This window comes from Sinohyriopsis cumingii, unplaced genomic scaffold, assembly GCF_028554795.1.
Source record: "Sinohyriopsis cumingii isolate HCF-2022 unplaced genomic scaffold, ASM2855479v2 utg000229l, whole genome shotgun sequence".
In the NCBI taxonomy this organism is placed as follows: Eukaryota; Metazoa; Mollusca; class Bivalvia; order Unionida; family Unionidae; genus Sinohyriopsis; species Sinohyriopsis cumingii.
The window spans coordinates 6,953,307-6,966,162 of record NW_028315879.1 but is presented as its reverse complement, the minus strand read 5'-3'; the positions used below and the strand labels follow the sequence as shown (position 1 = coordinate 6,966,162).

At 35.6% G+C, this 12,856-nt stretch overlaps 1 protein-coding gene across 1 annotated transcript; it reads left to right on the top strand.

Moving 5' to 3' along the window:
• The first annotated feature begins 11,351 nt into the window (after positions 1-11,351).
• LOC149774498 (sex peptide receptor-like) lies at positions 11,352-12,503 on the top strand. The gene is made up of 2 exons (XM_089945297.1): positions 11,352-11,529; positions 11,704-12,503. The coding sequence occupies exons 1-2, from the start codon at positions 11,352-11,354 to the stop codon at positions 12,501-12,503; spliced, it is 978 nt and encodes a 325-aa protein (XP_089801423.1).
• The last annotated feature ends 353 nt before the right edge of the window (positions 12,504-12,856 follow it).

Sequence of the window (12,856 nt, the reverse complement as noted above, 5' to 3'; positions counted from 1 at the left end):
CCAGACAATGACCAATGAATAATGTGTCAAGACCACACCCTTTATAAACACATGGCATTTTGTTTAATTGCTCATTTTAACAGTGATCAAGTTGTAAAGTTTGGAATAAGCTGTTGCAAAAACTTCGACATGTTGTCGAGGGGTAAACACTTTTATTTTAAAAAAAATTAAAAGTAATTTGACCCAACGAAAAGGGAAGAGTCAAGGATTTTGACAAAACATTTGATGTTGGAAAGACTCAAATAAACAAAATCGTAAAAGATAACCAAAATATTCTCCAGAAATATGAACATTGAATGGACGGAGAAAGAACGATGGTTAGAGCCGAGAGATGCTTGTACAAATATCTAAAGTTACTTGTTTATAAATGGTTTTGCACTGTTCTTGTCGAAAACATGATAATTACACTTTAAAGGTGGAATGATTCAAGAAAAGTCAAAAATAATACACCTGAAAGAAGATATTGCTAATTATTATTATTTTGTTCTTGAAATTATTTTATTAACATTTTGTATTACATTAACTACACATCATGCATATGATTTTTAAATGAAAATATTACATATTACAGACTTTATATGAAGTCAAGACTCGTATTATGACCACCTACTCATATAAGGCTAGTTTCCTGCTCCAGAAGGTGGTTTGTGAGTGGAACCACTGTATGAGGCATTATCCATTGAGAATCCATAGGGAGTTTCGGTTCAATGAAACTCTAATTACATTTTAAAATACTACGCTTCTCAGTACAAAACAAAATTAACCATTTGGAGCCAAGCAAAAACCCTCTGTCAAAACTCAACCATCAATTGAAATAATCCCCTTAATACAACTTTAATCATGAAACGTTATAGATATTCTCTGTCAAAATTTGAAACTTTCTCTGATGACGCCTTTACAAAGATCCCTGAATGTGACTGATGCTCAACCATCCAAAAGAGCATTTCTTTGAATTAAAGATAAAACCATTTATTCTTTTTAACTGCTGACGACTCATACTAGATAAATGTCAAATACATCACAATGTTGACCTCGTGCCAAGGTTCCATTAAAACGCATCAAAGCAGTTTGGCTGCTGATGTAACCGATCATCTGTTAAAACATATTATAGAGTAAGACTAAAGTTATGCTATAAATGCCAATATAAAGAATTAGCTATTCTGAAAACGAATAAAGAGTCTTCCAAAAGAAAATATGTACTCTTTGTGTGGGCTGTATTTGACTTTCTTATAATGTAATTTCCGTTTTTTCGTGTTTGAGGCTTATACAATATTTAACAATATTTAAATAACAATTTAAAAATCTATAGTCTGTCCTTATTTATGAATCGTCATTGGTAATCTCTGTTAAAAGATTAATGCACTATTTCTGACCAGGTAAAACACAGATTTCCCTTCACGGGATTGATACCATGAAGGCTTGAAGAGAATTTCCTGGAATACAAGATCATTGGTTCTTCCTTATGACTCTGAGCATTGAAACTTTCTCTGATATTCTTCAGTAAGAACAAGATTTTCAAATTTGCCAAGGTGGATATGTTGGACGTTAGATTGAAACCAATTTCATTTAGGACTAAATATACACCATAAGAATGCTTCTGGTGAAAATACCATAAAGATATGACCATTGCTTTGAAGGAGTAACGATATCAAGCTTTTTAAGATGATCACCATATTATATTTAGTTTAGGCACAATTTCCATGCAGGAGAAAGTAGACATGATCAGAAATCGTTTGCTGAAAAATCTGTCAATTTGATCATCCTAGCAGGGCTGGTAGTGACTGCAAGATTTACAAGACAAAGGTTGCAACAGCCTTATTGCTTGTATGATTGAGACCATTTTGATATAGAACCAACTAGGTACCATAGCAAGTCTATTGGTGAAAACTTATCGTTGATATAGCCATCTAACTGGGAGCGACAGAAATAACAATATTTCCAAAATGGCTGTCATAGTAGCCATATTGAGGAACATTTTGCATCAATCTATTTTAATACTAACTAGATGTCATAAACCCCATTTCAAAATGACTTTTCATTTAGGTAGGGTAGCAATAAGATGAATTAAAGATGCCTACGCGGTGGCCATATTAGGCATCAGAATGTCATCATTTTAGTTTAGGACAAACATACAATTATAAAACATCTGCTGGCGAAAATCCTATGTTGTTATGACATTTCGTTTTGGAGGAATATCATGAACAAGAATTTCAACATAACTGCAATATTGATAACATTCTTTTACCATCTCCATTTTGGAACAACTATACATGATAAGAAGCCCTCTGGTTAAAGCACAATGTTGATATGGACAACCATCTAGGAGAATTAACGACAATAAAATACCAGTGTTCATATGACCATTCATTCAGGACGATCCATAACAGAAGTCTCAAAATAGCACCGTTTTCACCATATTGGATGTCCGGCCGTATCATTTTCATTTCAGATCATGTGGACATCGTAAAAAGTCTAACTCCAAGCTGATAAGACAAATCATTCGAGAGAAGCAGTGATAGAAAATGTTCAAGATGTCCATATTGGAAGCCTGAGTGGCTTCATTTTCATTTACATCCAACGAAACATTATAAGAAGTCTTCTGGTGAGAACCCGGTGTCAGTCTGACTTTCATTTCAGGAAGAATATCAATAATACGATTATCAAACAGCTACTGTGGCAGCTGATACAATCCCTGCTCCCGTGTGCTTGAAAATGACACTGAACTAGTACAAAGTTCACTACATTTAGCAGTTATTAATAACAGCTAAATGAATTATAATATATATAAAACGTATTTTAAAAAATGGTATAAAATGTAGTGGAAGGTTTTGTCAAATTTACCTTTGAAGTCAAGGAAGCGAAAATGACCAAGCGGAGTTAGCATGCTTTTGAAAGGTGCATGTTTTAATTAAGTATAAGATGTACACTCTGTAACCCAAATCACACCTATCTATCATAAACCAAACTAAAAGGAAATTAAAAGGTCAGTTTAACAATACATAAGATATACAGGACAATAAACAAGTCTCAAGGTTACACTGGACAACAAATTTTTACAAAAGTCATGTTACTGAAATAAAATTAGTCAATTCTTATCCATTTTTATGTGCTGAACACGAATATGACAGTCAAATTGCAAAATTGGCTCTAGTTTTTTTGTAATCTGCAAGAAATTAATGTTTACATAACGAAATGCATTCCAATAGTAAAAGGTCAACTGTAATAGCCTACCTATAAAAAATCAAGTCATTGACTACATCTTAGATTTCTTCGCCTGTCTCTTGTACAGCTGTTCGGGAGCATCTCTGAGGAGTGTCCAGCAGTAGTCAGCCAGCATTGTAGTGGACCATTTTCCCTGGTATCTTTGTTCCATTGTTGCGATATCTTGATGAAAACGTTCGCCGTGTTCATCACTAACAATACCACAGTTGCTAGGAAAGAAATCCAAATGGGAATGAAGGAAGTGAATCTTTAGAGACATATTGCAGCCAAGTTTCTTATACTTCATCAACATGTCTTCTACTAGTTCCTTATAGTTTTCTGCCCTAACATTTCCGAGGAAGTTTGTAGAAACTAGGCGAAAAGCATTCCATGCTTGTTTCGCGTCACCTTCCAGCAAGTTGTTGAACCGGTCATCTTTGAAAAGCTCTCGAATCTGAGGACCCACAAAAACTCCCTCTTTAATCTTTGCTTCGCTGAGTCGAGGGAATTTTTCATGCAGGTATCGGAATGCTGGCAAAGTCCGGTCAATGGCTTTCACGAAGTTCTTCATCAAACCTAGTTTGATGTGAAGGGGTGGTAGCAAGATTTTCTGAGCCTCAACCAGAGCTGGGTGTTGGATATTCTTCTCTCCAATGGCTACATTCTGCCTGTGAGTCCATTCCTTCCTCATGTAGTGCATTTCCCTTGCTCGGCTATCCCACTCGCATAAGAAACACATGTATTTTGTATATCCTTGCTGCAGTCCCATTAAAAGGGCAACTACCTTCAAATCACCACAGAGGTGCCAGCTGTACTTGTTATACTCAATGGAATTCAGTAGCTGCCTTAGGTTATCGTATGTCTCTTTCATGTGGACAGCATACGCTACTGGAATAGATGGAAGAATGTTTCCATTGTGCAAAAGCACAGCCTTGAGACTCAGTTTCGAAGAGTCCACAAATAGTCTCCATTCTTGTGGGTCATGAGTGATTTTTAAAGCATTCATGAGGCCCTCAATATCGGAACAGAATATCAGATTACTTTCCTTTCTGAAGAAAGGCTCCAATTGCTGGTGGCGCTTTCGATATGCAGTAATTGTGACATCTTCTTCTAGAAGATTCCATTGTTGGAGTCTTGATCCTAGCAATTCTGCCTTGTTCTTTGATAAGTCCAAATCACGAATCAGGTCATTTAGTTCTTCCTGTGTTATTCTGTGTGGGGTTGATGATGCACCACAGTGAAAATCTGGATCACTGCATGCTGATGGACCAGGAGAAGAACAGGTCGACTCACCTTTGTCTTCGTCAGATGAATCAAGAGAATATTCTGCTGGAGGTTCTGGAATAGGAAGTCCCTCACCATGTGGAACTGGTCTCAATGCAGACGGAATGTTTGGGTAGACTATTCTCGACTTCTTTCGCTTCGTTATTCCGCCGGAAAGAGGAGGAACCAAGCAGAAGTAACAGTCATTTAGGTGGTTGCTTGGCTCTCTCCACACCATTGGGACTGCAAACGGCATTGATGACCTTTTGCAATTCAACCACTGTGAAAGCTGTGTTGTACATGTAGCACAGCATATATGCGGAGCCCAAGGCTTGTCTTGGTCACCAACCTTGCATCCGAAGTAAAGATGATATGCCTTCTTCACTTGAGAATTGATACTTTTCTTCTGGTTGGCAAATGTCACTTCCCCACAAATATAGCAAAAATTGTCCGCGGTATTAACACACTTTCGAGGCATTACTGTTCTTTATTGTACGTAAATGGATAAAATAATAAGTTTTATGTAACAGTAGCTTGAACTGTCTCGCACAACGTCTAAAATATTTTAAATGCTGAACCTATCTGATTGGGCTTTATATAGTACACTGCTTACGTCAGCTTCAGCAGCCGCCTGGCATTAGTATAATAGGCCTACACATGTATAGTACACTGCTGACGTCAACTTACTTCAGCAGCCGCATGGCATTAGTATTGCATTGCATCAGAAAATGATGCAATCAACTGTGGATGATGTGAGCATGATGGTATTATGCAATGTAACATCATTATTCCGGATGTTGCTGCAGTCCTACTGGAGAAATTTACACAGTGAAACATAGAAAATGAGGTATATGAATATCTTCAAAACGAGAGCCAATACAAATTTTTCACGGTTATATTCGTGTTCGGCACACCAAAATACTACAGATTAGGGCCTTTTCAAGTCAGTAATGATTTCACTGTTGACCAGTGTTATATAAGCAAGAGAAACAACCTACAGATACTGAATTCGGTCTGTGTCGTTGAAAACCACATTTCATCTATTTTGTTACTTTATTTTGTAAAAGCGGAATGTATACAGCTTGTTCTTTATAGAACGCGGATAGCCTGAGATGGGTCTCTGTCTGTCTGTCTGTCTCTGCATCTCTCTCTCTCACACACACATACATAAAGAAAACAATAATTACTCCAGTATATATACATTTTAAGTGTTATACAGTATGAAAATAACTGCCAATTTTCTTTTTCTGTAAAATAAAAAAATAATAATAATAAAAATAATAATAATAATAATAATAATAATAATAATGATAATGATAATCATAATAATAATAACAATAATAATAATAATAATAATAATAATAATAATAATAATAATAACAATAATAATGATAATAATAATGATAATAATAATAACAATAATAATAATAAAAACATCCTCTCAACAAAAATGTGTTATAAATGAAGAGAATGATTATATAGAACAAAGTAAACATAACTGGAGTTCACAATTATTTCTTGTCCCTAAAGCAGATAATACGTCCTGTACTGATTATAGGAAAGCCATGATTGTTATCAAAACGGACCTATTTCCAAGGCAAAGAACGGATGACTGCATTGATTAAATTCGGAATATGTCACACATTTTGTCATTTAAAAAGGTCATGGCGAATTCCAATTACGCAAAGAGCAAACGAAATGTACGCGTTTGCAAATCCAGATGGACTTTTTCAGTGTAAACCTGTGCCGTTAGGTATAAAAAAATATTCCGTCAACATTCCAGCGTTTAATGAACATAATTACATCTGGTCTAGCTGTAACATGTACATTGTTGTTGTTGTTGTGGGGTATAACGCTATGCATGGCGGCCAGTATTAATGGTGGAGGAAGAACTTGGGAAAACCCCGGGAAGAACCACCGACCAACGAGAAGCTACTGGCAAGCTTTCTCACATATCCACATTGGTCGAATCGTAGACTGAACCCACGCAGACAGAGGTGAGATGGCAGTGATCCGTAACGGAGAGCGCTTTAAACCACTCGGACACTCGGGGACCCACATGTACATTGACAATGTCCTCTTCTATAATGATACCTAAAAGATGACTTGGAAACCGGTGGGAAATTCTTTGATCGATTCATTGAAGCACATCTGACAATTATTTTAGGTAAAAATAGGTGTCACATTTTTACAACATATTGTTATGTTATACCTGTAGAATTTAAGGTCAAAGCCAGATCTTAATTCCGAGTGCCTATCAGTAAAACGGAACGGACGCGATTTTTGGATACGGCTGAATATTATGGGAATATTATTCACACTTTTCTATAATTGAATAATATGGTATTGCACTGCAGATCGACTCTATATTTTGCCAGGGTTTGTTTTGCTGGGGTGGGGACTTTACCCGTTCACTTTTGTATTAATTCTTCCAGCATTCCTAGTACTTTCGTAATCTTTTCTCATGATCGGATTAGTAGCAATGAATGCTGAACTGTCAATAAGTGTGTTATATCCCCACTATATTAGTATATGGCTAGATTTGTTCAAGTAAAAATAATTTAGAAAAACATAACGCAATTGGTACATTTTCCTTGTCCTTATAGTGGACACCGGTGTTAAATATCTCATTATGGCTAAATGTTAACATTTTTCTTGTATCCATAGAACACGGGGTTATACCATTTCACTTAACTGCTGAGAGAAAGGCTGTTTTTAGTATACTACTTTGATAATATTTCAGGCATATAACTACGCATGTTAAACACAAGTACATGATGAAATAGAGCGACACTTTCTCATTTATACAACGCCTGTACGAAGTCGTGCGATATCCTGATTCAATGATTCAAAGAGCGTCGCTGAATGTGCAACAGTTGAAAAATTATTTCAAAGAAGATACTGCGTTGTGCGACGTCAAAGCTTCCTAAACGGGCTAAGGTATGAAATGCTTTCACAATACATGTACTATAATCATGTTACTATTTGCTGTTTCGTACATGTGCGTGTTTCGAGGAGAAATAATAAAATTTTCGCACGTGAAGTTGTAACATTGTATTGCATTTTTTGGTGAAATCTTTGTTAACATCCAGATGCTAAATGTCATACTAAATAAACGTCGATTTTGTCTTAAATATGTATCATTAACGGCGACATACGTCAGTTTTCCATGAATTTTTTCCAATGATTATATGGGTTTCAACGCTGTTAACTTTGTAGACAGGTACGCCGTATTGCTACACCGATAATTCCATATCATTCAATATAAGACGGTAACACTTATCAATAGTTATCCTCCATGTAATTCTCTGTGTCGTGTCTTTTGTTCAAGATAATTACTATTTTACACAAGAAACGTTTTTCCTTAATACATATCTGACGCATATTGATATCAGGAAGATTGTTTTGGGTGAGGTCTCATCATCTTGAAGCTATCTTGCTCGAACGCTTTCAGAGCGTAACACCGTTTAACTAATTAATTAATTTAATATTTTCATGATTGTGAGTTTGAATGTTATGATTTGCGTATTTATTTTGGCATTTCTGCATTTTAACTTGAATAATGTGGCCTTAAGAATTTGGCAGTCTTGTTTAGCAACAGACGTTTTATCCCAATTTACAGTCATTTGATTTCGGTTTTCAATCAATACTCATCCATTATAGACTTGCTCGAATGCTGACAAATTTAGGCATGCGTGTGATGAGAGTTACAATCGATTGTAAACCAGCTTTTATTATTTAATTCAATAAAGTTTGTCCTTCCATTTTATATTGTTTGTCTTAAAGTTTTTGCTAAATTTATAAAATTATAGGTGACACTATATATCGAATACAAACAGGCCATGGTAAGTATAGATAATGAAATTTTGCTTGATGCATGCTGAAGATTATTGTAAATCAAGTAATACTTAAAATCAACCTCATGCATTTGATATTTTTTAATGTATTTTTTGTTGTTGTTTTTCAATGAAAACAACGTTTCATTATTTCACATTACATTTATATCATTACTGGATAATGCAATAAGATTTGATCTTATGGTCTAAATATGGAGAGAGAGCTTGAAAGAGAAAGAATAAGAAGAAAAATTAAATAAATAGGGAGGATATATATTATATATGGGCGGATGGATTTCCAATATGGCAATAGAAAGTAGTCCCCGAAATCTTTCCGTAATAATGGTGATATTCCTTTTGTTGCGACTCAGGTGGCGTTAATATTTGTCACAATAAAACATTTCATCATGCATACTAAATTCATTTACAAAGCAATCTACTACATACGTTATCCTTCATTATGTACATTTATAGGTTACTTCTTGCTTAGCCTGTTTCGTTCTCTTCTTCATTTCGTTGTCGTTCTTTTGTCAATTGTATTTTTCTTTGCTTTTATTCGTTGCTCTTGTGGTTAAACACCTCGCAAAATTATTTATTTGCTTGCATAGGTTGGTGTTGTCATTATAAATATGATCGCAGTTTCAGATTCAGCTAATCGTTGATTAAAAATAACTGGAACAGCCGGGATTTTCGACAAAGGACAGTGAGGAATACTTGAATACGATATTCTTATGATCCGGTCGCGGCCGAATTGGCGTGAGCCTAACTGCGACATCAGCCGTGTTCAAACGTTACAATTTTTTGTGGTGTTTGAGTACAGGCTGTCTAGTATGCCTGAAAATTATCAGTCCACACACGTGTTATCAACGTAATAACTATCACCTTGATACTAGTCATAACGTTCACTCTTGACTGCTTGACTTATATTTCTGTTATTTATCACCTACGAGCGTAGTGGTTACAATACACGTAAGCACCTATTAGATGTCCTCTGGGCCGGAGTACCCATTAAGCACACAAGTACGTGCTTAGGGAACAAAAAAAATCCAGTTAACTAGTGATGATAAAATGGAGTGAACTGTAGATGACGTTACCAGTATTCTGATTATTATTTTTAGCTTTAAATTTTTTTTTGAATTTCTTATTTGGTAGGTGGCGTGAGGGGGCACCATACTATTTTTAGTGCTTAGGGCTCTGGAAGGCTTTAATTCGGCATTGGTTGTCATATATACCTATATATTATCACGTACACAAATGATAGCTATTAGTTATGTGCCTGTTATTTATCACACTCGAAGATGATGGTTATATATTGTTTATAATGTTTCACAGTGGACTGGAATTTTAGAAAGTCATAACCGAGAAACGTTACATCCTAATTCATCTTGTTTCAAAATGTTTATGTACATTTCCATGTTGTTGACTTTGCATATGCTTGTAGTAAACAATGCATTACTAGTGGTGATAGAATTTTCAGACTACATGTATTTGTGTAAATGCATGTCGTGATGAGAGCAAAAAAAAAATAAAAAATAAATGAGTGAAATCTGTTAAGGAATGAAATTCTAAACATTCATGTACGTATACCAGCTGGTGAATGGGCTAGTTGTGACTAAGTGGTCCAAAGCGTTCTCCTTCACCGACCACTGACATCTCATTTCTGACCCGTGGGTTCGAAGCAGCGGCTCAGCCGATATAGGTATGATAGAAAGCTTGCCAGTAGCTTCCCTTATGTCGGCGGTTAACCCGAGGTCTTCCTGCACCATTTACCATAGCCGCCATGTATTGAACCTATCATGTGTTGAAATAATGGCGTCGCGCCTACATTAAGAATAATAATAACAAAACCATCCAGTCGTTGGATCATAAAAGTCATTTGTATGTGAAAACATCGTTGTTCAAAAACTATGCTGATTGCTGGAAATTACTATTTTCATAAGCAATGTCATACTACAAAAACACATTTTCGTATCACAGCTGAGACAGTTTCATTCTTAGAATTAGCATAAACCAGGGGAGCAACATCCTTGTTAACAGACCCAAGTAGGCGTCACGTACCACAGCGAGGGAAACATCATCAGCATCGCTATTACTGGCAATGACACTTGTTTGCTAATTAATCACTGCCTGAGCAAAAAGTTTGCTACACAGTCAGTGACAACATCACACCATGAACGAAAAATCATGTTAAGTGCAGACATTACATTTAATTTATGCACAATTGTTCATTTTGTTCTGGTTGTTGTAGTGGTGGTCCGCTAGGCATCTTTTGATTAGATCACGTAGGTACTTTGACTTATATTCGTAATATTTTTATTTTTAGCTCTGTGTCAAAGAAGCATTAATTTTATTTTTCTCAGAGGCGAATTATCAGGAATTTTCACAAAAGTCAGAACTGAAGATAATTACGAGAAATTTACATTGCGACGCACTTACTTAGTCAACATGCCGATATATAACTTCATTGTTACGACTCTATGGTTCTAGACTAAGTAGAAAGAAATAAAACAAACAAATTAGCAAAGTTAAGAAATAATTTTATTGTTCTAATTTAAAAAAATAAAATTTAAGAGGAATTTGCATTGTTGTGAATTAAATTCCAAATAATCGTAAATGTTCTATCGCAAGTGAAAACGTGTAGTGTTCTGAATGAATTCCAGTATTGAATGTGCTCGTGTACCAATAGTCTTGAATATGTCGATGTACCAACAATCATGATGTATCACAACTATATAATCCAGAAGGTCTTTCAATTAATTCACACTGATCCCAAAGCAGTGTTTCAGTCCAATAAGTCAATGAGCACTTTGTAATTTCATTTAATAAGTTAAATAAATGAAATCTTGTTTTGATAATATAGCAAATGTACCCGCTTAAAATATTTTCAGAGTTGGAATGGATTCACTTGGCTGAAAGTAGCACGATGTCTCATACAAGCAAAAGCTTTGAAACCATGAAGGATCTGATATGTCGCTAGACAATCATACATTCAGGCTAAATTATTTCGAGGATTATACAGTAAATGGTTCAGATCCCGAGTTCTTTTTCGAAATGCATGATTTTGAAGAGTTTTACATCTACGGCTGGCCTGTCCTTGTTATTCTAACGTCCTTTGCAAATATGCTGATTGTAGCCGTTTTCGTCCGGAAAAGCATGCGAACAACCACCAACCTAATCCTTCTTTTCATCGCAATATCGGACTCTCTAACTGGACTTGTCACATTGCCTACACACACACACACACACACACACAAACACATACACACACACACACACACATATATATATATATATATATATATATATATATATATATATATATATATATATATATATATATATATATATATATATATATATACCTACACCAATGGAAAGCAAGGATCGTCCGTTCTGAATGAAGGCTGGTGTGAGGCAGCTATGCTTTCTAAGGTTTACATATCCAAAGCTTTCCATACGGTGTCCATATGGCAGACATTGTTGGTTGGATTTCAAAGATTTTGCTGTGTCTGGTTTCCATTCAAAATAAAATCTTGGTTTACCACTCGCCAAACTTTGAACATAGTCGGCGTCATTACTATATGTGCTTTTGTCATCGAAACGTACCACCTTAATAAGAAGGAAGAGTACCGGCAGTGTGAGTGGAATATTGAAGTTCCGTGTATTGAATCTTGCGCCTATCTGTGGATAACCTTGCTTCTTGTGAATATATTGCCATGCGTGCTATTACTTGTCCTCACAATCCTAACGATCCAAAGAATGTTTCATCAAAACATTCTCAAAGCGGCCTTCAGTGCTAAACAAAATAAAGAGAGAGACAAACAAAATACGATCACCTCCATTGTTGTGGTTTGTATTGTCATCATATTATTAATTCCTGAAATCCCGTACGGCATATTTCGACTTGTGACTGTGATCGAAATGCATAGTGGTCACAAAATCCTGACACAAAGAGAAAATACTCTTTTCTTTTTCATATATGAGATTGTCATGGTGCTAAGTTTCCATGCGAACTTTTGGATCTATATCATTATGAACAGACGGTTCAAGGACGAGATGAAATCCGTGTTTCTAGATATTATGAGAAAATTGCGGCCAAAGCGTGCCACTGACACCCTAACTACCGTTTCCATGGAAACGAGCCAGAGCATATCGAATAACACAAATGGAACTGATATGAACAAAAACTCTACCATTGTGTAGAACTGCATCTTTTATTAGCGTCAAATATATGGACAAGTATGTAGACCTTCTATCAAACCATTCAGACGCTAGGTTAAATATCCTTTCTTCCTGTAAGATGCTAATTGACCATCCAAATAATTCACTTTGGAAAACGTGACTTCTAAACAAACGGAATGATGAAGAAGATGATATAGTTGGCTTATAACAAGGGATGGATATATGTCGCTGATATGACATTTCATATGTTAGATAAATGAGAAAACAGCTTGAAATTGTTTGGAAATAGGCAACGCCACAGCTCCAGAAGATGTATTATTCGAATTGTGTGTTTAATTGCAGTTGCATCAGTTGATAAATGTAGGGAAGATTTC